The 26,757-nt window shown below is 38.7% G+C and overlaps 2 protein-coding genes across 2 annotated transcripts; one reads left to right on the top strand and one right to left on the bottom strand.

Moving 5' to 3' along the window:
• Positions 1-229: 229 nt before the first annotated feature.
• Positions 230-11,519, top strand: slc3a1 (solute carrier family 3 member 1). The gene is made up of 10 exons (XM_038300158.1): positions 230-779; positions 2,275-2,454; positions 2,544-2,689; positions 2,786-2,911; positions 4,457-4,576; positions 6,699-6,823; positions 9,093-9,294; positions 10,427-10,609; positions 10,792-10,917; positions 10,991-11,519. Exons 1-10 carry the CDS (start codon positions 365-367, stop codon positions 11,420-11,422), a joined length of 2,055 nt encoding a protein of 684 aa, XP_038156086.1. The 5' UTR covers positions 230-364; the 3' UTR covers positions 11,423-11,519.
• Positions 11,446-26,738, bottom strand: prepl (prolyl endopeptidase like). Its single transcript, XM_038300162.1, has 15 exons — positions 26,411-26,738; positions 24,769-24,897; positions 24,577-24,643; positions 24,314-24,485; positions 24,163-24,230; positions 23,805-23,934; positions 23,509-23,725; positions 19,223-19,414; positions 18,923-19,135; positions 18,610-18,785; positions 17,857-18,073; positions 15,688-15,831; positions 15,349-15,475; positions 14,242-14,330; positions 11,446-11,677 (listed from the first exon to the last, which is right to left on the bottom strand). Exons 1-15 carry the CDS (start codon positions 26,534-26,536, stop codon positions 11,585-11,587), a joined length of 2,160 nt encoding a protein of 719 aa, XP_038156090.1. The 5' UTR covers positions 26,537-26,738; the 3' UTR covers positions 11,446-11,584.
• Between the last annotated feature and the right edge of the window lie 19 nt (positions 26,739-26,757).

The following is a 26,757-nucleotide window of genomic DNA, read 5'->3' as shown; positions in this document are numbered from 1 at the left end:
TTTGCATCATTCTTTTAATTAAAATAGAGTAAAAACAAACTGGGATACCTGGAATGCAACAAAGTACAGCTGTTCCCAGAGTTGGTGCCAGGACTGCTGAATTTCTTGGAAGTTTTTTTTTTTTTTTTTTTTTTTCTTATCTGGCTGAGGCTTCATAGTTTTTGAACTTGCTGACAGTGCTGAGCATAAAAGCTGATTGTCCTCCATGCAGCAGTCCCAGCCCACCTTGCACCGAGATAAGAAACAGTAATCTGTGAGCAGTCCTGTCCAGTTTCCCTCAGGTGGCCCTGCTGACTGAGCTCCACCTGCAGCTCCCTTCAGTTTAAAGCCTGCAATCAGAGCAGTTCGCCTTAAAAACACAGAAATGAGCATCAACAGTGACAGACGGATAGAGATGGAGGAGACCATCTGGAACCCGGGTTATAAGGATGCAGACGACGGCGGGTCTGGCCGGTCTGCGGCGAGCAGCTCCAGGTCGGACACCGAGGAGAGACGCGACTCCAGGGCGGTGAAGCTGGATCAGTACGCGCAGATCAAACCTTACGCAGGGATGCCCAAAGAGGTCCTGCTGCTGCACTCCTCTAAGGCCCGCTACCGGGTCCCCAGAGAGATCCTGTTCTGGCTCATAGTGTGCTGCACCTTGGCGCTGGTGGCGGTCACCATCACCATTATCGTGCTGTCCCCCCCCTGCATGGGCTGGTGGCAGATCACCCCGGTCTACCAGGTCTACCCCCGCTCCTTCAAGGACTCCGACGGGGATGGAGTCGGAGACCTGAAAGGTAGGAAACTTCCGGACAGGGCCGCTGCCAGGAATACGGGGCCCCATGACAGACATTGATATTGCCCCCCTCAAAAAAATATATAGAGATGAACCGAAGAGCAGCATTTACATTTTAAATGATTTTTTTCTGTAAAATTTCATCGAATAAAAGCGAAAAAGTTAAATATACATTAACTTTAAACTTTAAATTAAAAATCATCCTCTCAAAATAATAACAGCTTGTTTAGAACAAAATAAATAAATAAATAAATGTATCTGTGTGCACATGAAAAGAAAAGTTTTGGATTTTGAAACGATATTACTATTTTGTTTCGCTATAAATTTAAACAAAGGATAGATTATTTTTATGCTGGCGCTGAGAATTTATTTTTCATTTATGCATACATCAATCAATATGTTAATTCTTTGTCTCACTGTTTAATCCTGAAAGATCAAAGAGAACCCAAGATAATTAATTTAACTGCAGGATTTTCTTTTTATATTTGAAATATCTAGTTGGGGCCCCCCTCAGTCAAGGGCCCCTGCATCAGGAAGCAATATGGCTCTTACTCCTACCTGTATTGCTCTTTTTTTTCTTTTCCTGCTTTTTGTTGTTTTGTTTTAAAAATGTTTTTGTTGACAAATGTTTATTTTTCTTCTATTTTATTTTTTAATTCATGCAAAAATCCCAATTGTCCATGTACTTAATTGTGCTATACAAATAAAATTCCCTTGCCCTATGTGCAGAAAGATGTGTTTTTATGATGTTTAAAATATGCTTTTATATTGTTTTTATATTGCAAACATATTTCATAAAATGTAAAGACATAAAACGTAAGGCACAATTATTGCTACACCAAAATATTTTTGCCACATATTTCCTTCAAAATAACATCATTTATAGAGACAATGTGTAAAGGAATTAGAATGGTCAAAATAAATACACTAATGTGGAAATAAATCTCACATGAACCTTTACTTCAAGATAAAGAAATAATAGTTTATCATCTATCCACCAACACAATAATTTGTTTTGTTATTTATAAAGTTCTGTACCTCTTAGTTAATTAATTATCACCCTGAGCAGCAGCATGCTGTAGCAATGGCTTCATCTGGCAGGGACATAAATACAAGATGAGCTCCTGTGACCTAAACAAAGCAAAAAACTAAACTATTCTAACCATTCAAAAGTTTCTAACTTCTTAAAACAGATTTGTTTTATTTTATAGTTTTTTTTACATGAAGATCAAAACAAGGTAGGTTGCAGGATAACATTTACTTATCTTTATAACTACAGTAAAACTGTGGTGTTTTACCGGATAATAAAACGTTAGTTGATGATTTACTTTAATTAAAGATGAATTATTTGTTTGTTTGTCAAGGACAGGTCAGTAAATATTGACTTTAGTTATTACAAAGTGATTTTAAAAACAACATTTAATAACCATTGTAAGGTTTGGGGTGATTTCGTAAATGATTTGGGCTCACGGCGATGTTTGGTGTCTGTTGCTCAGGAATCAAGGAGAAGCTGGATCACTTCCTGAACCTGAACATCAAGGCTGTGTGGATCAGCCCTTTCTACCGCTCCCCCATGAAAGACTTCGGCTACGACGTGGAGGATTTCAGAGACATCGACCCCCTCTTTGGGAACATGCAGGACTTTGAAGACCTTCTGGCCGAAATGCACAACAAGGGTGTGTTTTAGCAGAGATGTTGGAGTTTCTGCTCTAGTGCTTGCTTGATCGACACGTTTTATAGATGGAGTTTCCTTTCCTCTCCACAGGGTTAAAGCTGATTATGGACTTCATTCCCAATCATACCAGCGACCGCCATCGCTGGTTCAACCTGAGCCGTACTAGAGACCCTCACTACAAGGATTACTATGTGTGGACAGACTGTAATCCTGCTAACCCAAAGCCTAATAACTGGGTTTGTGTTTCTGCTATCGGATGCTGCTGGACGTGCTGACCCGTAAATACCCATCTGATCTTTCAATATTGATCTCCATCTTTACTTGTCATGCAGGTGAGCATCTTCGGAAACTCATCATGGACTTATGATAAGGTCAGAAAGCAGTGTTACCTTCACCAGTTCCTCAGTGAGCAGCCAGACCTGAACCTGAGGAACCCGGATGTCGTCCAAGAGATCATTGTAAGTTTACAGCTGCTCACACATTACCTGACTGATGTGTAGGAGAACTTTATTAGCACCTCATTGGAAACAATAACAAGAGCTGTGTTCTAAACAACAGCAGTTAAATCAGAGTAGCTGGATTACCACATGGCAAATCATTTATTAATTGGTATAGACCATTTGGAAACCATGAAGGACAACCAAAGAACAACCAATCAGTGATCATTACTTTTACAATTAGATATTCCTGCATGAAGCTAATCTATTAACAAAGAGTCCCAGCATAGTCTCACTATTACAAAAAGACTTGCTGAAGACAATGTAATTTATCAAATACACCAACCGGCTTCAAGAGATGGAGAAACATTTTCTTCAGGGGTGTCCCGATACAACCTTTTCCTTCAATACGACACCGATATTGCTTTTTTGAGGATTGACGGATACCAATATGGACCTGATACGATATCAGCATTATTCATGCATACTTTGATTACTCATTTATAGTGTGGAATGATAGAAAAGGCTTGATCAAATAAAATTTCTAAAAGAGAGAACAATACTTAACAAAATCAGGCGTGAGGACAACTGACCCCTTTCTTATTCACCAAACAGTGGCCTAAACTCAATGAAAAGTGAACAGAAGCAAAGTGTTTCTATGAGCGTTGTGAGATTTTAAGAGGCAGGCTGATGCTGATTCATTTTTTGATTGATACCAGAGCGATATCCACGATCAATATCAGATCAGGACTTCAGGAGCGACTTCAGGAAACAAATTAATTGGCTGAGGTTGGGCAGCTTTTATTTAGTCTCAAAAGCTTGTAGAAAAAGATTATTTACATCACTTCATTAAGGAAAAATAAATAAACATCTTAGAATAGGACCAAACCAAGAAAAATCTGAAGGATCCTGATTAAAAGGAGTCCAAATAAAAAAAGAAAATGAGAGCAGCTCACACTCTGACACTCCAACAGGTGGGTGAATATTTGCACTCACAAAATCTCCGAAATCTTTAGTTGACTTGCATATTTTTTAACAAGAATAAGAAATTAAACCAACTCTAAATGCAAATCAGCAAATAAACTTAATTTCTTTTAAAGCTCCTTTATCCCAGATACAAGTTAGATAGAGGGTTCAATTTGGGTCTAAGAGCCATAGACACCGCATTAAAGCCACAGTCTGGAGACTGAAAGGTGCTCAAATCTTAAGATGTGAAGCAATCCTCAAAATCTGTGGCTAAATACCTAAATATTAGTAATAAATCCTTAAAGAAGTTTGTAAAGAAATTGTAGACTTTTTTCTTTTTAATAGACCAGTTTTATTTATTTTTTTGGTTTTCTGTGAAGTGATTAAAAGGTTGATCGGTTTATCTTTGTGGTTTGATTTACAATATTATGTGCAGCATTTCCCAAATTACTCCAAGGATTTTGAGCTTTACTTACATTTTAAAACATTTATTTTAAACAACTATATGTGCAATCTGACACAGCAAACATAAGAGAAAATCATTAGCACTTTAGTTTGTTATTTTTATACTAAATGGTTAGTTTTCTACCTTCCCTGTAGGATCTTACTCATTTCTGGCTGGAGAAGGGGGTGGATGGGTTCCGGATGGATGCAGTGAAGCACATGCTGGAAGCAGCACATCTGAGAGATGAGCCGCAGGTGGATCCAGACATGCCGCCGGTGAGTTCCTTCCTTCTTTTCATCAAAACCTGTGGCTTTAGCGGGGTGGCCTCTTAAGTTACAACCAGAAACCCCAACCTGTTTTTATGGGATTTTATGCGTTAGTAAACATACAGAGTATGAATGTGATGTAGAGGGATAAAACTGCCTGATGTTACCTTTTTTCTTTGTAAAGATTAATCTTATTGTGGTACACATTTAAAGTCGTCCCCAAAACCAATGGAGACTCACTGTTTTCTACATTTAGAGCTGCTTCAAAGACTGACTTTAATTCTGGTGGTGGATGTTTTCCTGGAAGTGGAGCGTCTGCTCCTGGTTTATGCCACTTCTAAATGGTTTTCTTCATAATTGTTCCTTGCTGAACACAAGCATTCCCACAGCATGATGCAGCCACCAAGGTTCTCCCCCTTCCCTGCTTATCCAATAGGCCCAGAGCACCTTCTCCCACTTGTTCAGTTTACGTTCAGCTGTAACCGCTGAATTTAAAGCTGGGCTTTTGATGATTTTTGTTGTAAAAATAGTGTTTTACCACATAGAGCACACAAAGTTATCATAGACCTCTTGGTTTCTTGTTCTACACGTCTGTCTTGTCCTGTTTTAGGTGGATGATCATGTCTTAGTAGGTTTGCAAGTTTTAAACTTCTCTACAGCTTTCCCCCCAGCTCCTGCTGCTTGGCTCCTTGGTCTCCACGACGCAGTTTGTCCGCTAATGTTTTCTAACAAACCCCTAAAGCCTTCACATAACAAAATGTGCTCGTTAGCCATGAAAATCCAATCAGCTTCTTTACAAATGGGTTTCTAGCAACATGAACATATTTCTAAGACAGGGTGTAATCGGAGCTCACATGAAGTATAACAAAGCCCGTTCCACCACACGTTCTCACGGTGGGATGACCCTAAAACAAAGTAGTGCTGATGTTTTCCCGTATTCTCAGAAAATCCTCAGCTTTTGCTCGTCGTGTTAAATTTTAATTGGCTCTGTAACTTCCACCGCTCAAAGTTCAGCTCAGCTAACAATCCCTGCTTTGACCTTCGGTTATATAATCCTGATTTTATTTCATTGAGTCATAAGTGGCATGTCAGAGTCCAGATTAGAATAATGAGATGCATGAAAGCAGCAGCGTGGGTGGAAACAGCTCCGCCGACTAAAGCTGCAGGATCAAACCATAACAGCTGAGTGGGAGGTTTCCCACTGTACATGGTGTGCCATTTATTATTTATCTCCGGCTTAAATGTCAGGCTCATCCTGTGCTTTTTTTAAGAAAACACTGTAATTGCAATTCAAATACTTAATGACACACTCTGGCTTAAGTAAAGAAAACCTTGCGGAGGCTGTTTTTTTTTTCCAACAGAAAAGATTAGTGGAATAGAAGCATATTTTAGAGGATTAGCAAGTCACTGGGATTTACTGACCACTGTGGACTAATGCTATAATACTGGGACTGACTCAGACCTATTCTTTACACTCAGGGGTTCTCTTACTTAGACATCTTTAGACTTCGGTGATATTTATAAAGGTATGTTATGAAATCAGAAACTAAACCATAAAGTTATTTATCTGTAGCTTGTAATAACGGTGCTTATCTGCACTGTGATTTCTGCTTTAATCGATGGTAACAGCTAAAAATATCCTCGACTTTGTGAGCTGATGGGCGGCAGAACGGCTCGTTTGTTAACCAAAGACATAAGCTGAGTGGTCTGAGGTTATCCACGCGGCAGGACGCGTCAGCTGTTAGTCACTGGAACATAGAAGTGATTGATTCAGTTAGACGTGCAGCATCAGGTGTTGGTAGTGTGTGAAATCAAAGTCTGACACATTATCCATTAACCTCTCTTCTCAACACTTTGTCTTCCGTACTCTTGATGCTGGAATATAAAGCTTCAAAGTTTCTCTCTTGGAGTCTTGTCTTTGTGTATTTGGTTTCTACTTGCATTCCATCTACCTGCAGCTGGCCTCTGTGCTTTGGCCCCAGAGAGGGACTGATTACAGACAAGCTCTCCCTAAGTCCCTCTAGTCTGACAAAAAAAAAAAAAAGTTAAACTACAGAGTCCTTTCTGCAAATACTCAACTTTATCACTACAAACCTGTTTAAATATTGTCTTTACCGTCTTTCTATTAAAGGAACTGGTAACTACAGAGTGGGACCTGTATCATGACTACACCACTAGTCAGGTGGGTCTGCACGATATGCTGAGAAAGTTCAGGGCAGAGATGGACACCTACAGCCGAGAGCCTGGCAGATACAGGTAGGGGTATAATCGGACCACCCTGTTAGAGAGAATGATCCAATTAAACTTTTTTTTGAAAACTCTAATCATGCATTCAGTTCCAGTAAAAAGGTGTTCTGTCAGATCAGCACATATATGTTTGCCTGCACATGCGTAACAGATAACTATTAACAAATTGAATTTCAGCAGCAGTGTCCTGACCAGCAAAACACATTTATATTAACTTCAAAAAAAGATCAGCTTTAATTATATTGTTATTTCTTGGGTGCAGAAACAGACATGATTGAAGTTTCCAGGATGTTAAGAGAAGAAGCCTCCATAAGCAAAACCATATTAGTCAATATTCATTTAAAATAAGTTACTTTAGTAGTAAAAAAATGTGTGCGTGGGAATTTTAATTAGGTTAGATTTAGTTTTCATGTTTAAAATCATAGAAAACATTGGCTGTGCTTCATATTGTGACCCAGAGTTAATATAGGTTAGTTAAAAACTTAAGCGTATGCCGATCTGACAGTGTATGCTGTTCTGACAGAACAATGGATTGTTTATTCTGGTGATTTAGATCAAAAAAAGGAAACTTGTGTTTATTCATTAAAAAGGGTAGTGTAGCCTAGTGGTTAGAGCATTGTGCTTGGAATCCAGAGGTTCTGAGTTTAAGCCCCACTCCTACAGACTAACACTGGGTCCCTGAGCAAGACTCTTGACTCCACACTGCTCACCGGGCACCCCACGATGGCAGCCATAATGCTCCCCAAGTATGATAATTATGTTAGACAAATTACACAAAGGTCTTTATGGTAAATGGAATTCCCCTATGGAAAAGTATATCAAATTACTGTAAAGTACACATAATAAATACTTAACCTGAGTGCAGCATAGAATGGAGAAACTCTCAGCAGATCCACAGAGATCGACACTCCCATCCTAACCCAGGACAACCATCAACCTGTCTGGTGTCTGTAATCTTCTTCACCTATGCAGTGTTGTCCGGAGGGAAGTTGGAGCCATCATAGCCAACAATGTAGTCAAGCTGGAGGCTGGTATTAAAGCGACCTCAGCTGAACCACAGAATAATGGCCTGTATGCTGCTCTGTATTCATGCAGTAATTTGGGTCAGGCCTGAGCGCCGGTTGGTCCAGCAGCAGAGTTGTAGCTTCCTTTGGCAGAGTGACTAGGAGGCAAAGCCTGCTGGAAATATGAAACAAAGACGACCATAGAGCTGAGCATAGGAGGGATGTGCAGAAAAAAAAAGACAGGGTTCTTTACCTCTCTACTCTTTCTCCTGACACCAGAACCTTGATGTCCAAATTAAATGTGCACGTTTAACTTCATCTGAAAACAGGACCTCGGACTTTTTCACACGAGTTGGGACAGTTGTAGCCCACATATTTGAACCACAAACTCCAAATGCACTCCTATGCTAGCCTTGTAAATCTCTTTCTGTGCCATTTTTTCCTTCAACACTTCCTCCATTATGCTTTGACACAGCAAACAGCCAGCTTCTTTTAGCACCTTAATGTTCTGGATAGAACGAGAATGGTTTCATGACCAAACCTTTATTTAGATTGCAAACATTTCTAACCATAGAGACAATAAAGCCAGCATCAATAACCAATGTTGTAAGTTTAGTCTATTTGTAATTGATAATATAACAATGCTTCATCATGATCATTTTTATTGTTTAGCTGAAATTCATTGTTGATCTGTGACCCCGAATTTGGGGATCAATGTTTGTATCAAAGATATTTTCTTTAGTAATAAACTGTAATAATCTTTTTATCTAACAATTAGAATGTTGTTTGTTTAGTTGCAAGACACAAACATCACAATAAACTAAACAAATACCTCAAATATGTTACTCTTTGTGTAATGAATCTATACAGGATTATCACTATTGAAATCAATAAAGTTTTTGATATCCTTATGTTATGAAAACTAATACAACTGAATCATATCTCCTACAATCTGGAACTTTAGAATGAACACTAGATTAAAAAAGAGATTTTAAGATGTTTTCTAACTGCTTTATATCTACATTTAAAACCATTAATAATGCTGAACTGATACTTTTTTTTTTTAAAAGCCCAAGTGTTGCGAATTAGCTGTTGCTATTGCACCATGATGCAAACATGGGACTGCTGTTTCATTCAGTTTGTCTATGTAAATGTGTGTCTGTCCCTATCAAATAAACTTTAATAATAATACTGATGACGTGATTTCCACATTTAAATCGGGATGAAAAAGGAAGGCTCCTCACACATCTCCCACACAACCTGTTGTTCTGCAGGTTCTTGGTGACAGAATCCTATGATTATCAGGAAGTAGAGAAGACTATGATGTACTATGGAACCCCACTCGTTAAAGAAAGTGACTTCCCCTTCAACTTCTACCTGCTGGACCTGCCTCAAAACGCCAGCGGCTGGTGGGCTAAACAATTGGTCGACTTCTGGATGTCCAACATGCCCAAAGGAAAATGGCCCAATTGGGTGGTAAATAGTTTTTTTCCTTTTACATGAAAAAAGCACTCATGTTTCATCGTTATAGGTATGTTGCAATAGTGTTATTATACAAGATAGTTATGAAATGACCAAGATTCTCCAGTGATAAGTAGGAAGAACTACAGGGTTTATGGCACTGAGCTGATATCTTTTTCAGCCTTTATAATCATAAACTGTAACGCCCTTTTTATACTGCAGTCAGTTTAGATAAGGTTTATCTTTTTAATCTATGTTTTTATATTTTCACCACTCTTAAGATTAAAAAGGGTAAGAGTAGGCAGCGCTAAAAGTTTTCTACAGCTTTGTTAACTTTAAAAAAAAAAAAAAAAGATGCATAGAAAGAAATCAGCTAATGATTTTTATATTTTGATCAGCTCTGATCAGACCCACAGAACAGATACTAAAAAAAAAACTTTTAATACTTTACAAAGTTCCAAGTAGAGCTTCTAAATGCAAACAGAAATGGGAGACAACAAAAAACAAGAGGGTTATTTATTGCAAACAGCCACTAAAATAAAATAGGATATTTATCAGCTGATCAAAGATTTAAGATCATTGCTAATTAAAAATAAAAACAATAAAAAAAAATTAAAAAACAGCCTATGCCATTTTTTAATCACCTCAAAAATTAGTTTTCTTATGCTTGATGCCAGTGTTTCCAGGAGGGAAGGTTGCTCCATGTGGTAAAGGTTGAGAGCTGAAACTGGCGTCTAATTTTTAAAAAACTTCTTAGTTGTATTTTGATAAAATATTTTATATATTTTCTCACTCTAACATCTGGTTTTTGTTTGTTGCAGTTAAAACCTTTAGATAAAACAGAAGGAAGTGTCTGAACTGAGGACAACATAGTTCCTCTGTTTCTCAATGGAATCTACATAGACTGTTTAATAATACTAATAATGGTTGTGCTAATAATGCTAACTGATGCTTTTAGACACTTAAAACTATTAAATTAGTATAATCTAATGATGTTGCATTTGTTTCTTTAACATTAAATAAAGCTCAGTTTTAAAGCTGGTTTAGGCTTAAAGTAGAAAGGCGGCAAAAAAGACTGAATATAGTTTTTATATCTCATAGCTACTTAGGATCTGCTTTATCTTTCCTCCTCTCCTGTGGTAATCAGGTGGGGAACCATGACAGGCCCAGAATCGGTTCCAGCGCTGGTCAGATTTATGTCCGCGCTATCAACATGATGCTACTGACTCTTCCCGGCACGCCAACAACTTACTACGGCGAAGAGATCGGCATGGAGAACATTAACATCACGCAAAGTCAAGTACAGGACCCTGCTGGGAAATACAACGTGGTCAGTAGAGTCTATAGACTGAAGAAACACTGAAAACAAATCGGTACAAAAATAGAAGTTTAATTGGAGAACATTAGGTTTATGGAAATAGGGTTTCACTGTTGGTTATTTTTCAGATATAAATGCATAATTTTACTGTGTGAAGGTCGGGTGGAGGGTAACTGTTCCTGTTCTAATCCCAGAGTCTCAGTCGGGACCCTGAGCGGTCTCCAATGCAGTGGAGCAGTGAGATGAACGCAGGATTCAATACCAAATCTAACCTCACCTGGTTGCCTGTTCATCCTGACTATCAAAGTGTGAATGTGGAGGTACAGAAAACAGAGGAAAGCTGCGATGAAAGCTGCTCTGATGATGTCTGACTGGTTTTCTTTCCTCCCACAGCTCCAGATGAATGATGAAGGCTCCGTCCTCTCTCAGTACAGCTTCCTGAACGGCCTTCGTCAGTCGGAGCTCCCATTTCTGCGTGGATGGTTCTGTTATGTCCTCGCTGATAACAACGTCTTCTCTTACCTCCGAGAGCTAGATGGGCACAAAGAAGCTTACCTGATAGTGATTAACTTTGGCAAAGGCTCCACCACCACAGATCTCTCTGCTATACAGGAGCTACCTGAGCAGCTGCAGGTGCTGATGAGCACAAACCGAGCCAACGACAACAAAGTCTTCCAAAAATCTCAAATTGTGACCGAGCCGGGAGAGGGTTTGGTCATTCGCTACTCCACCTACACTCGCTTTCATCCTAACCATCCTGCAGAATGCTACGTCTCTGAGAAGGCCTGCTATTTAGAGACCGTCGGCATCCTTTATAAATGCTGAAGAAAACCGTTTATTCTCACAAATCATTCTCCACAGATGGATTTTAATGCAGAGGGAATGATGCAATGCAATAAAGCAAACTATTTTCGATGAGTGAGCTGGAGGTCTTTCTCTTTTTTAACATGGAGAGTAAAACACTTTGAGTACTTCAAATACAGATCTTCATTCCTTGCTACTGTAGCTCTTCCTCCTGCGTCGAGGCAGCAGAGTGTCCAGGCCCAGCTCTGCGTATAGAAACGCAAGCTTAAAGGCCTCCTGGATCAGATAGAAAAAACATTACAGCATCAGCCTAAAGTCTGAAAAAAGATCATCCAGAAAAATGCACAAAACTTTACTAATGGAGAATCTATTAGCTGTTCTTAGCTGCAGATAAATGTCCTTATCTGGGTAAATGAATATGATGCTCTATGAAGTCCAGCCTATTAGTTCTAATTAAACCCTCTGATATAGAACAAGCTTTATAACACTTACATAAAGCTTTTTAATGTCAATACATTAACTGCAATTATGACCAGTTGATTAGTTTAATATAAAAGCACTAATTCCTTTCAAAGTTTCCTTAAATGGTGCAGTTCAGACCAGATGCTCATCTACACTCATTTGGGTTGTTTCTGTGCTAGAAAACAATTTCCAGCTTCCATAATCTTTTTTTAGAACTGGGGAAATCAGTTTAAATTGGATTTGCATTTTCTTTAGATTTCAACATGTTTAAGTTACAAGTACAATCTCGTCCCTGCAGATATTTTAGTTAGAAATCCCCCAATTGCCTGGCAGAGATCAGGTTGTAGATTTTAATCCCTCTTTGTTCAGCAGCATTGGTAGAGCCTACTTAAAATAGTAAAAAAAAAAAAAAAAATTTCCCAGTATAAACAAAGCTTTTAGCATAGGTGACAGACCTTAAAGCTGAAGTCTGTAAGTTTTTAAAAATCACTTTTTTGTCATATTGGCTAAAACTGTCCCTATGCCCAGACAGCAGTACATGTGATATGTAACCTGTGAAAAAAACTGCTTCAATTGGTACCGCCTACTGCCTGTATTTCAATCTGGAAAGAATAATTCGGGACGAGTCAAAACAACCAATCACAGCCAGAGAAGCTTCTGATGGAGTGTCAATCACAGCTCACACACGCTGAATCCCGCCCACCTTCTGGACGCATGCGGTAGCCGCGCAGATGCTGTGAGAGGGGTGGAGCTTGGAGGTGGGGCATGAGTGAAGCAGAGAGGGTGGGGGAGTGGCGTGAAACCTGTTTTTCTTCAAATTTTCAGTCGAAGTCTGCTCTCTCCTCAATGTTACAGACTGCAGCTTTAAGAGCAGTGTGATACCATACGTTGTATCTCTTGTATTATTATTGGCTGGTTGGATCATCCAATTCTCTATAAGACTGAACATCACCTTCAATTAAAGCAAATGTGTTAAATAGTTCAAAGCAACCAAGCCTGAAGCCATAAAGAATCTTCAGTTTCACTGTCAACACTGAGAAAATTTTCCTATTGAGAATTCAGTTTGTTTGCATATCCTGTCATCTCAATGTTCTTTGCAGACTCAATTTAATAAAATCAAATTATGATGACAGATTAGTTAAAAGTTTTATATCTAAGGAAAACTTTAACCAGCTCACTGCACGTAAGTTTTTACTGCAGAAAAAAATTACTCCTGGATGAGCATGTAGAGAGAGAGGACAGCTTCTGGTATAACTCTGCAGCATCTCTCACAGTGAGCATGCATGCTGCATCAGTGGAGAGGAAAAACTCCCTTTTAATAAGAAGAACCTCCAGCAGGACCAGGCTCAGTGTGAGATGCCTTCTGTAGGACACAGAAGCACAGATCCTAGAATACTGACCCTGTTAGAGACAATCATGGTAGACTAGCTCTATATGTGGCTCTGAAATAACCTTCAGCTTCAAAACTGGTTCCTTCAAGTACGACTGAAACTAGCAGCAACTCCATGGACATAAGCTTTCTAGAGAAAGGTTTATGGTCAGACATGACAAAGGCTGATCTACGGGGTTACAATGATGAGAAAAAAAGTTTTTAAACCTTAACACCACTGTTTATAGGTCCATTACTGTGGATCAGTCATTAGACTGATCCAGAAACACACATCAGGACAGCTTTTGGAATAGATAATCCTAGCTTACACTAGTTATTTTAAAGGGCCTCAACAGAATTTAAAATATAATCGATTTGTTTTTGAAGTTAGCAGTGCAAAAACCATTTTAAAATAATTAAACATTTCTTAGAACAACTTTATTTACCCTCAATTTGAGTAGGTATATATTATGATATGCTACTGGAATGATTATTTTTACCCTTATTATCCTAACTCGATATTATACACTTGAAATAAGACAAATCAATGTTTCTTTTCTTATTTTAAATATAAATTGTTTAATTCCAGTGGCAAAAATATTCACATACCTGCTTAATTCAAGAAAAATGTCACTAATTTAACAAAAAATGACTTGGATTTAATTTTTTTTCCTACATCAATTTCTGAAAAGAAAGGGGCTCGGATATCCAGCCTGAATTATTCCAGCACTTTGTGGAACTGCGGTTTCACTGCAACTTGCTAATGGAGATTTGACATCATTAGTGTGGGTGTAAGCATACGTTGGTGATTTAAATAGAACCCTAAAACTTTTAAAGAAACTATTTTACACATTCAAACTGTTGACACCTGTTTTAAATCCACTCAAGTTGTTTAATCTCTCCAACCTCTCCTCCCTTATTCCATATTGAAGCAGAAAATGACAGCATTCAAACGTCTGCCTGGTGCTATCCTGAAACTCCCCACTACCCTCTAAATAATGAAGCTCACCTCATGCAGCGTCTGCACTAAATCATCTGGTCCGAGGTGATTTACTCCAGGTTGCACATTCACAACTATGTTCGGCGCTTGTTCAAAGTCTAAAGGAGAGAAACAAACCAACATGCGATAAATAAATGTAAAACATTGATCTTCCTGTGAACCAAGGATATCTCTACTTCTGTCTACTCCATATTAACCATCTTTCTCTTTTTTTGTGGTACGGACTGATTCACAAGTGCGGTCCTGACCTTGACAGCTCCCAGTCTGTGGAGTCTAATCTCTTGCTCTGATATACTATCTCTTTACCATGCTAATGGGCCTTTCCACCCGCCCTGGATGTGTCTATGCCATCAGCACTTTATCAAAGACTCAGGAGAACAGAGAGAGGCAGATTAGGGAGACATCTCCCCGCATACGCAGGCACTGAAGCTGGCTGGTGTGTGTGTGAGAACAACAGGGGCGGGATGGTGGAGGGGAGAGATAATATGTGGATTTGAAGCTGGAAGAGAGAGAAGGAGGGGTGTATATAAGGAGTACCACTGGTGGTGAAGGGAGATTATAATTGAGATGGAGAAAGAGCCTGTCTGGGGAAAATGAGAGCAATTAGCTGACACAAACACAGGCTTTACCACAAGGTGACCAATGCTATACCGGGGAAAAGACGTCCCCCAGACACCCATACATCTATTACCGCTGCCACTGCTGACCCTCACATTGACACTACTATTGGGGGGGATGACCCACAGCTATAAAACCTCTGCTGAAGCAGAAATAACTCCTAAAAGAGTTTTGGAAATCTCAGAGGAATTTAAAATGCACCCAGAAAAGCTAAAAAAAAAGCATTAAGATTGTTTTCACATATACATGAGAGATTCTCTAGAGAAAGTCTGATTGGAAATTACAAATCAAAGGCGTATCTAACGGCAACCAGAAAGCCCTCGGATAGAAGTATTACAGCGTGGTTTCTAAACACAGAGCAGCCTTTAAAACAAGGATCTTCACTTTTTGCTGAGAAAGACAAACAGAGGTACATTACTGCATCAAGGTAACATGTGGACGTCTAGAAACAGAATGCATCACTTTTACTGGGAAATGATTCAAACAGTACGAAAGTACCTGATTTCAACGTCGTGCCGATGTGGGAACGAATGGCTTTCTTTATTAGTTTGGTGTATCTGAGGACACCTTCCAGAGGAACCCTGGGATCACCACTGTAGGCCGTCAGCAACATAGATGGATAGAGCTGTCTCATACAGAAACATTCAAATTTATGCATGCTAAAAACTGGAACTGAAGTAAATCAAGGGTTTCTAATCTTTTAGAGGAATTTATATTTATGTGCAAATATATACTGATTATTTTATTGTATTGTAGTGATATGTAACAACATAAATCCCAGAAGTTGGCTAAACAGAGTGGGAGTACAGTGAGGTTTCTGCTGCACGCTGAGCATACCTGAGGGGTAATGTTGTGGAGGGGACAGTATGAGGCGATGATGTGCCTGTGGCTCAGGTTTCCCACTGGGTCCCCCCATTCATCTCTGTCCTCCAAAGGCAGACTGGGTTTCTCCATAGTTCCCAACACATCGAGAAAAGGAGCCTAAGCAGACATTTAGAGATCAGAAGGACTCGTCTATATTCAGGAGTTCAGAAGTGAATTTATATTTAGGCAGGATGGTAAAGATCCACCTCGCTGTTGGACTAGTTCAGCTAATTTAGATCATACCTATTTCACAATCTGTAACATATATAATTCAAGTAAAATTGGAAATGGATAATTCAATATCAAATACAAATTTGATAAAGTATATAAAAAAATTATCTGATTTTATTTCTAAACATCCCAAAGATGAAGATTTTCATATTAATGTGAATACATGTAAAACTTGTTATTAAGAGATAATAGAGGAAGGAAAAATTTACTAACTTTTCTAGTCACTAACTTAACTTTTCTTACATTCCCATGGAAATATTTCAATTATTTTACAATTGGAAAATGAATGGTCCAAGTCTGCTTACATCCAAAGCAGCTCCAAATACGATATGATTTAAAGGTGCATATTTGTGTAATAGGCAAAATAGATCAAGGCTATTTGATCATGATTAAATAAGATAATTTACGCCCACTGTTCTGCAATGGTTCTCGGTAAAGAGGCAGCTCAGAGCTCCCAAGCAGAGCATGAAGGGAAAAGTCATTATTGTTCCTAAGAAATGCAAACAGGGATGAACCATTATGGTAAGAAATACTTGGATTAAGTAAATCAAAGTGTTCATAGGCTGCAACTTTTTCAAAAAAAAAAAAAGGCTAATTCCTGGTAAGTGCCCAAACATTAGTATCTTATTCAGAGTTTTATCCTTCCTGGAATCATATATGTGATTTTTTTGCTTTTTCAAACTTCTTACTTTTACGCCTTTGCTGTAAGTTGCTGACTAGCTTAGGCCCATTACCCCCTTCTTTACCCATCAAGCAGGTGGTCACAGGTTGTTGTTAATGTAAATTTATTAAGTATAATTTTTTACCATTAAAATTAGCAAAAAAAAAAAAAAAAGGCTTGTAACCCAAAAATAACAAAGTACATGCCAATGGATATAAGTGTTAAGACAAACTGAATCTCCAACCTTAGTGAACCTCTGGTGTATATCTCAAAACTCTTAACGAAACCAAGCCGCTTTTGTTTTAAGCCTTAATGTTGATTTGTTTATCCAGCCTACACTAATCAACACAAGTGTCACCCACACAGACCCTACAAACATTTAACACCTTTGTCACTACCCTATACGTACAGGCGAACAACTTGCACAATTAACTCTTTTGCCCAACCAGATATACATTCCGGTCACTCTTGATTGTAATTTGTAAAAAAACACCTAAAATTCCCTTTTCCCTCCTTAAAAATAGTAAGCATACTAAACTATAAAGCGTTAAAGGTTAATAATGTATTTCCTGAAAAAAATGAATGCATTAAAATCCTTTCTGTTTTATCAGTTGCCTGTGCCCGATCTGTACTGGACATTATATCCCACGCTACTTCCTAGAGCTAAACTTTTCAGCTTTGGATTTAAACATAATTCTAGTCTTTTGATAATAATTAAACTTTACTGTTATAACATTGGAGAAATCTACCTCTGTATTTAACCCTTTCCCTTGGGGAGCAGTGGGCTGCCATTGTGCGGCACCCGGGAGCAGTGTGGGGTTAATGGTTTTGCTCAGGGAGCCATAGTGGCAGACTGTGGGAGTGAGAATGGGAACCTCAGGATTCCATGCTCTAACCACTAGGGCGCCATCCCCCACTCTTTTTGAGTTTAATCTTTTCCTTTCTTAAAATCTTAAGAAAGAAAGAACTGAAAAATAAAAGGATAAACAACACGTGGACTACTCTGAGCATCTCCGATGATGACGTCAAAAAAGCAGTTTAAAGGAGAAAAGGTAAAGCATAAAATTTTCTCAGAAAAGTAATTAAAAATGTTTAAAATATTTTTTATTAGCCTTTTTTTGTGATATACTACTTTAGTACCATAATTACATTATTTATGGTGACCTGGATGAATATGTGTTTTCACGTGTGCAAATGAGCTGATGGTACACATCGTGCTTCCGGGAGGGATCAGGAAGTGACAGCCTTACCTGCAGCGCTACAGCCCGCATCATGTTTGGCTTCCTGTTGCACAGCGCCCCTACTGGTACAGCTCCAGCGCTGCACGCTGTAAGGGCAGCAATTGAATGAAAGGAAACTCCCCGAGAGAAAAGCTCATGGAGACAGGCCTGGATGTCCTCCACTCCCTTCTCCTTTCCTTCTACTTTGCCTTCCCTGTGCCAAGAAAGACCACGCTCCCCTCCACCCCTATACACAGAGAAAATAAGCAGCAATCTCATGTTAGCATAAGGTTTGTTTTCCCTCGCAGTCCGAGCCTCATCGACTCTTTTAGGTTGTCTAGCATTGTTTGGTCAGAAACAGTATAATAAGAGGTAATGCTGCTTATAAAGGGTGTATGATGATATATATTCCTAATTTGTTGAGTACTTAAGGTGAATAAGGGTTATTTTAAGTTATCTCTAAAGAATATTCCTGTTTTGGAAGTAAATTAGATGAACAGCAGGGATCCAGTGTTAGTTTCTGACTGTTTCACAGCAGCTACCTTATACTGAACCAACATAGACCCCCCACTGTTAAGCACAGAAGGAAAGAGGAACCATGCCAGGTTTCAACAAAGAACAAGAGGACAGAAGAAGCTTTAAGTCCAGAGCTGACAGGATAAATAACCCTTCAAATTTAAGCTTCTGGTACATTTTACTACAATTTAGTTAGCATGCTGAAAGAAATCTAGAAAATCTGAATGTTTTTGTTCAGTTTAAATCAAAGGAGGGAGGATGCCTTACCTGATGTGACAGTAGGCCAGTGCCCATCCCTGTTCTAACAAAAAAAGTTTGACTGGACAGAACTCCATATTGAGATCTCTACCATAAGAGCCATAGACATGGACGAGCAAAGGCACCGAGCTCAGATCCTCTACAGGTACGGCATGGAGCAGCGACACTGGAACCAAGGTGCCATCCTGAGGAAAAACACAGAAGAGCAGATCTTTATTCTGCTTGAAGCGCTTTTCTGATCAACATAAATATTAGCAGTTCTAATATTAAAACCTCTCTGCTTTTAATAGCTCATGTTCACCTGTTTTAAAGGTGGTCTTACCTGGCTGCAGGCCTCTAGACGTGTAGTAAAATACTTTTCTTGGCTCTTGGAAAAGGCCTGCTTTCCTGTGGCTGACAGTAGGAGTCCTTTCCTCAGATCCAAAGAAAACGGCACTGGTGGGTGGACTGGAGATGATAACAGGAACTCAAACACATCTTGCTGATCTGCTAAGCCTGGTTTCTTGGTGTCAATAGCACAAGCCCAGGATGGGAGCTTAGGGATAAATGCAGGGATATAAAAATCACTGATTTAAGAAGAAAACAGGAATCAATACGATTTGATGCCATCTTTCACACTGACCTGTATGCTGTAGGTTTCCTTGGGATTGCTCAGTGACATCACAGTTAAAGCTAGGGTACAGGCTGGTGTGTTGACAACCAACAAACAGTAGTCTCCAACTACGTCCATGTCTTTGATAGCAGTGCCAAGGCCAGGGGAAAACAAAGACACCCAGGAGGCCATGGATGGTTCAGAAATGGGAGACTGCATCACCTAATAGGCAGAGAGAACAGCCCCTTCTTTTTAATGCATTATTTTCAAGCATGAATCTAGAATAAAAACAGATACACACATCTGAATGTTTTTTTTAATCAATCCTATCTAAAATCTAATCTAGTTGCTTTATCACTGTAAACAAAAACTGTTAACGGAACTCAATGGGAGCTTTAGATGAAAATCGGAAATTGAGTGACCAATCATTAAGAAGTGGAAGGAACTGATGCATTATTTTCAAAACCTTTTACAACAAACAGGAAAAATATGGTGAATTTTTGTATTCAAACCAATTTACTTGGAAACCCATGAATAAAATCCAGAAGTGATCTTCAGCTGTGGGACTAATGAACACCTGTGTATGACTTGATCTCAGTGTAATTCCAGCTGTTCTCTGAAGGTTTAATAAAGATCCTTAGTGAACAGAAAGCATCCAGAGGAAAACAGCAGACATGTCAGGGATAAAACATGTGAAGAAGATTAAAGCATAATCGGGAAACAAGACAAACTCTCAAGTTTTCAAGATGCAACAGAGAGCAGTCCAATTCATAACAGAAAGAATATGCAACAAACAAAGAGCATTAGTCTGAGAAGAGTCAAGCGGCTGATTGTAAATCTGGTGAAGCTATAGATATTCCCTGCTCAGAATCTGTTGATAGAATAGAGAACTCCCTTTATTGTCCCACAATGGGGAAATTCTGGTGTTTACAGCAGCAAAAAGATTATGGAAAAATATGTTAACACAATATGGACCTTAGAAAAACATAGAAGAATAACATAATAGTGATGAGTTAAAAGATAAACAATACATACTGAAGTGTAAAGTGTTTTAATAATGTAAAAACTGTGCACCTTAAATAAATAACCAATATATAGCTATGGACATTTTTACAGTAATGGATATTTAAAAATAGCAGCAACATGAGAGATGTGCAAAATGACAGCAACATGTTCTTTAACTGACTACGGTAGAAACTTTGCAAAATCAGCATGAATGTAACAAGTTATTGAGGTTGTTGGGAACAGTGGTGGTTATAAAGTCTTCCAGCTGCTGGGAGGAGGGATCAGAGATAACGCTCCCTGGTGCATTTAAGGTGCAGCTGCCTGTCACTGAAGGAGCTCTCCAGGAAGCACTCTAGGAAACACTGTTAGCAGGAACTCTACAAATGTTCCATTCTAAATGGCTACACAGTGAGACATTTTGATTTTCTTATAGTTTGAATAATTTTAAGGTCATTTAACAACCTAAATGTGCTTAGTTAGGTTTTAGTGTCTGTGTGTTTAATGACTCCTATAAAACCCAATGCTAGGGTTGGCTTTCAATTCACAGTAGAGCAAACAGCTTTGTTTAGACATTGGAACACCTTAAATCGGTTGATTGGTGAGCAAATGACGCATAAAGGAAGCCTTGGTCCGTGATTTAAAGATGTCCTGGGTTTAAATACCGACCCAGAGACTTGTGCTGAATGTCTTCTTCATTTTCTCCAAACTTTTGCCTCAGTCTACAGTAACATAAAGGCCACTTGTGCATCTGACTGTCACATTAAAATCTAGGCTACTACAGGTGCTGGTCATAAAATTAGAATATCATGAAAAAGTAGATTGATTTCAGTAATTCCATTTAAAAAGTGAAACTTGTATATTATATTCATACATTACATACAAACTCATATATTTCAGATGTTTATTTTGTTTAATTTTGATGATTACAAATGACAACAAATGAAAATCTCAAATTCATCATATCAGAAAATTAGAATATTGTGAAAAGGTTCAAAATTGATGGCCCCTGGTGCCACACTCTAATCAGCTAATTAACTCAAACCACCTGCAAAAGCCTTTAAATGGTCTTTCAGTCTAGTTCTATAGGCTACACAATCATGGGGAAGACTGCTGACTTGACAGTTGTCCAAAAGACGACCATCGACACCTTGCACAAGGAGGGCAAGACACAAAAGGTCATCGCTAAAGAGGCTGGCTGTTCACAGAGCTCAGTGTCCAAGCACATTAATAGAGAGGCGAAGGGAAGGAAAAGATGTGGTCGAAAAAAGTGTACAAGCAAGAGAGATAACCGCACCCTGGAGAGGATTGTGAAACAAAACCCATTCAAAAATGTGGGGGAGATTCACAAAGAGTGGACTGCAGCTGGAGTGAGTGCTTCAAGAACCACCACACACAGACGTATGAAAGACATGGGTTTCTGCTGTCGCATTCCTTGTGTCAAGCCACTCTTGAACCACAGACAGCGTCAGAAGCGTCTTGCCTGGGCTAAAGAGAAACAGGACTGGACTGCTGGTGAGTGGTCCAAAGTCATGTTCTCTGATGAAAGTAAATTTTGCATTTCCTTTGGAAATCAAGGTCCCAGAGTCTGGAGGAAAAGAAGAGAGGCACTTCATCCACGTTGCTTGAAGTCCAGTGTAAAGTTTCCACAGTCAGTGATGGTTTGGGGTGCCATGTCATCTGCTGGTGTTGGTCCATTGTGTTTTCTGAGGTCCAGGGTCAACGCAGCCACATACCAGGAAGTTTTAGAGCACTTCATGCTTCCTGCAGCTGACCAACTTTTTGGAGATGCAGATTTCATTTTCCAACAGGACTTGGCACCTGCACACAGTGCCAAAGCTACCAGTACCTGGTTGAAGGACCATGGTATACCTGTTCTTAATTGGCCAGCAAACTCTCCTGACCTTAACCCCATAGAAAATCTATGGGGTATTGTGAAGAAGAAGATGCAATACACCAGACCCAACAATTCAGAAGAGCTAAAAGCCACTATTAGAGCAACTTGGGCTATCATAACACCTGAGCAGTGCCACAGACTGATCGACTCCATGCCACGCCGCATTGCTGCAGTAATACAGGCCAAAGGAGGCCCAACTAAATACTGAGTGCTGTACATGCTCATACTTTTCATGTTCATACTTTTCAGTTGGCCAACATTTCTATAAATCCTTTGTTTTTATTGGTCTTCAGTAATATTCTAATTTTCTGATATGATGAATTTGAGATTTTCATTTGTTGTCATTTGTAATCATCAAAATTAAACAAAATAAACATCTGAAATATATGAGTTTGTATGTAATGTATGAATATAATATACAAGTTTCACTTTTTAAATGGAATTACTGAAATCAATCTACTTTTTCATGATATTCTAATTTTATGACCAGCACCTGTAAGCTTAAAATTTGCACTGGACTCTTCTACGCTAATTATAGATTATTCAGTCTATAATATTGTAATGTCTGTAAAAATCTGCAAACATTTCAAAATGACCTGTAGTGATGCTTTGGCGCTTAAACCAGAACTAAAGGCCTCATTTTGACTGAGAGTCAAAAAAAAAAAAAAAAGAGAAGTGAAATGGTTTTTATTTACTGTCACCTGGTTATAAATCAATCTACACAGCTGACCCCTAACCTGAGATTAACCTAACCTTTAAAAAAAAAAATCTAATCCAATATATTTCAAGAATTTTTAAGAGAAATCTTGTATTGATTGAACGCTAAACAAACCTGGAAAAATAAAAATGAGTTGTTTTATGGGACACAGAACACATGCGATAGACGAGAAAAACAATGTCCGACGTCCGTATTTAGACGAGAAGATTAAAAGACCGGATGAAAACAAAGCGTTAGAGATTATAAAACATCTTTTCTTTGTGGTATACATGAAAAAAAAAAAAACCCATAAACTAATCAGTCCCCCAGTTAAATATGGAGGTGGGAGAATCGAGATGTGGGCTCCAGTTTTCTCCAGCAGGGACAGGCAGGGATATCACCGCTGTGTGACTGATGAAGCACAGATTGGTGGAAGAAAGCCACTTAGAGGCGGCTGTGGACTTAAACTGATGAGGACAACAATCCTAAACACACAGCAAGAGCTATTATGGAACAGCACAGCTGCTTTTAGATTTTACCTCATAAAAAGATGTGGAAACATGCTTCACTTTTCTTGATTATGTACTACTTGTTTATTTTTCTGTTCATGGCATCAAAAAAAAGTGTAAAGGTTAAAGGGTAACCAAGGGGCTACATGTAAATACAGTCATTAGTATCACTGAAAATATTCATTTAGACAACCTGCTGTTGGAACCCTACCTGATATTCTTTTGCTGGTCCTGTGTTTGCCAATATAATGAGCCATCCTTTCCAGTGCTCCACATGGTACAGGAGATCCAGCTGACGTGGTTGAATCACCAAAGGCTCTAAATGGGACTTTGTCGCATCAACCAGCATCACCTCTGAACTTGTTCTACTGTTGCAGTTGATGGTGAGGATCTGCCTGTCTCGGCTCAGGGCGACCTCCACAAACACACTTAGGGGGAAAGGGGATGACTTTTATGAGATAGAAGAGATAGAAGAGACTGTTTACCAGGTGCTTCGTCAACACTTACTCAGGCTGAGTTTCCTCGTACACAGACGATATTTGGCCCCTGCAATCAGAGCTGAGGTCCAGGCGAGACACGCAGCTGGAGCGCAGGCCTTCCAAAGTGGTGTAAAACAGGACGTCATCCGTCGCCCACTCTTCTCCGACGAACACAAACACACCAGTCAAGTTTAAAACGCAGCCTCTATTGATTTTGAATATAATCGTCTTTATAATGTGGGATTTCATTTAAAGTATAAATCCACAATACATTTAAACACCAGATTTTACAAGCAATCCATTTATTCTACTAAATTCATGTTCATTTGGGGTATTTTAGTTTTTCTCTGCTATCTTTGCACCATAATTTCCTAATAAATATTTACCGAAGCTGAAGACATTCTCAAGCTCAAGGAGGATGTGGTGGGAGGGAAAAAGCCTCACAACAACACACCTTAATTATCACAGAACAAAAAAAAAGTAGTTATTTGAGTAAAACATTCAAATTTTCATAAAAGCAACATCTGGTTGAGATACCGTAGCTCTTCTCTGTGACTAGATTTTAATGTGGCAGCCAGATGCTTTTCTTGTGGTGACAGACGAATCCTTTGAATTGTCCACTGAAAGCTCTCACTACTCTCTGCTTTCGTCCTCCTTTTCCCCCTAGATACATGTTCCAGATTCAACACCTGTTCAGGCTCCAGCTTACCTAAAAATATGGAGAATGAAGATGATAAAAATCATATATAATTGGCAACATTGATCTAAACTCTCTATGAAAGGACATGCTCCTGGCTTACTACCTATTTTGTCTGCTCTGTAGATGCCATCATCCTTAACAAAGTATATATGGTGACATCCACATACCTGAGACAGGAAACATTAAAACAAGTTATTTATATATATATATATATATATATATATATATATATATATATATATATAAAACGTAACAATAATATGAAATCTCTGAAAGAAGAGTGCTGTCTTACCACTGAGTAATCAGGTATACTGTGGAACCTGTTATATGTTGCCTTTAATCTCCTTACAAAATATTTCTTTAACTGCTCATATTTGACATTTCCAGAGCTCAGTGGATCAGATGATAACCCAGAAGTTTCCTAAAGTGTAAAAACAAACAAAGAAAAAGTTACCAGGGACAGAGAGGCAATAAATTATCAATGACCTAAAGGCCTAATTAGGTCATCCCGCCACAAAATACATAAAGCCAAACCTAAAAAATAAAATAAAATAAAGTGCCGGAGTTGAGCAGCATCCAATCCCTTTCCTCCACTTTTATTAATTCTGCAATGTAAAACCTTTGAACTTTTCAGTTTTATTTACATTACTTAACAACATAAAACCTCAGTGAATCTAAATGGAACTTTAAGTGACAGATGAACACAAAGTAGGCCATCATTGTTAAAAATCATACAAATACAAATGCCTTTTTAAATCACCCCCTCTAAATTGATCATTTGTTGTACAAACACCTGCAAGTGTTTGCAAGGTTTGTCTCTCTGCACATCTGGAGGTGGGGAGTTTCATCTATTCTTCTTTGCCAAACAGCTCAAGCTCAGTTGAGATGGATGAAAAGCATCTATTAACATATATTCAATAAGTCTTGGCACATACTCTCAGTTGAATTATTGTTTTACACAAGAACAAGCTTTGATGTGTTCGGTTCTATACAGAGATTGAAAGAAGATTTTTTTTTTCATGCTCATCTACTGTGGAACAAATTTGCAGTTTTAGTCCATGGAGACACCCTGCCTCCTTTGAAGACTGGGTTTATTTTTTCAGTTTTGATAAATGTTATAGTTAGATGGCATCTGGTTATCCTGAGTTATGTCTGTAGTTATCCTGCTATAGGCTTATGTTGCTGGAGGACACAATGACTACTTTCTTTTACTCTGCTACATTGTCTAACTAATTTCCACTTTTGCAAAATTAAATTTTTCAACTTTTAACGTTTTTTTCCCCCTCTCCCTAGAAGCAAAATCTGACCTGGTATTCTGTTCAGCTGTGGCACGGTCTTTCAGACGGTTATCTAGTGGGCTACCGCTGCCGTCAACTTCAAATTCTCCATCTATAGTTGATACACTTGGCCCTGTCTTTGAGTAGTTCACTCTCTCTCCTCGAGACACAGCAACTGTCTCAGATATTACTGAAATTGACCGTCACTGGACTCTCTTTCTCACATCTTCTATGTTTGAATACTGGCTCAGAGCTCATCTGTCTAAGGAGCTACTACGTTAACTAACTTTTTCACTTTTCTCTCACATTGAAAGTGCTTCTGTGTTGCTTTTCAGTGTGTGTGTTCTGTCTGCTCAAACTCCAAGTTGGCTTGTGCAGAAGGCCTTTCATGCTGAGCCTGACTTGGAAGTTTTTTTCCTGTTAAAGGAGGGTTTTTCCTCTCCTCTGTCACCACATGCATGCTTGGTATGACAGTTTTCTGCAAACAATACAATGCAAGTGACTTTCATCTGTGGCCACATGCTCAGGGAGTAGAAATATATAAGCATTATTCAGAACATGAATCAGTAATAAACCACTTCAAAAAATATGAAATAGAGCAGGAAGTAACTTTACAACAAGTCAAGGGCATCATTAAAGTTCTCTAAATGTTCTTACCGAAGAACACCAACGTTGGACGGACAAAGCTGCTCCTGTTTTCCTTTTAGACACATTAAGCTTCCAGAAACTAGAAACACCGATGTGGCGGACAGCAGAGCACAGCAGAGAACGTAAAACAATCATTGCAGATATTTAACCATTAATTAGCCATTATAGTATGGTTAATTAGCCAGCTTTTACACGCAGAATGGTGCATTTGATATAAAAAGATTTAACATATTTTGTATAAAAATTTAAAGCATTAATATTTACAACGTTGAGGTAAATTAATATGTTATAAGGTGGAGGCAGAACGCTGTAGGAGTAGCGCTCAAAACTAGCCTGGTGACGCAGACGGATATTCC

The sequence above is a fragment of the Cyprinodon tularosa genome, unplaced genomic scaffold, assembly GCF_016077235.1.
Source record: "Cyprinodon tularosa strain WSP-4 unplaced genomic scaffold, ASM1607723v1 ctg441, whole genome shotgun sequence".
In the NCBI taxonomy this organism is placed as follows: Eukaryota; Metazoa; Chordata; class Actinopteri; order Cyprinodontiformes; family Cyprinodontidae; genus Cyprinodon; species Cyprinodon tularosa.
Note: the sequence above shows the minus strand (reverse complement) of the source record. Positions and strands in the feature narration are given on the sequence as shown.

Coding starts and splice junctions, on each gene's coding strand:
- slc3a1 (XM_038300158.1), top strand. CDS start 365: ATGAGCATCAACAGTGACAGACGGATAGAGATGGAGGAGACCATCTGG. Junction 780..2,274: donor TGGAGTCGGAGACCTGAAAG/GTAGGAAACTTC, acceptor TCTGTTGCTCAG/GAATCAAGGAGAAGCTGGAT. Junction 9,295..10,426: donor GAAAATGGCCCAATTGGGTG/GTAAATAGTTTT, acceptor TGTGGTAATCAG/GTGGGGAACCATGACAGGCC.
- prepl (XM_038300162.1), bottom strand. CDS start 26,536: ATGATTGTTTTACGTTCTCTGCTGTGCTCTGCTGTCCGCCACATCGGT. Junction 19,136..19,222: donor AGGAAACCTACAGCATACAG/GTCAGTGTGAAA, acceptor TTTATCCCTAAG/CTCCCATCCTGGGCTTGTGC. Junction 15,476..15,687: donor TCCACAACATTACCCCTCAG/GTATGCTCAGCG, acceptor TGTATGAGACAG/CTCTATCCATCTATGTTGCT.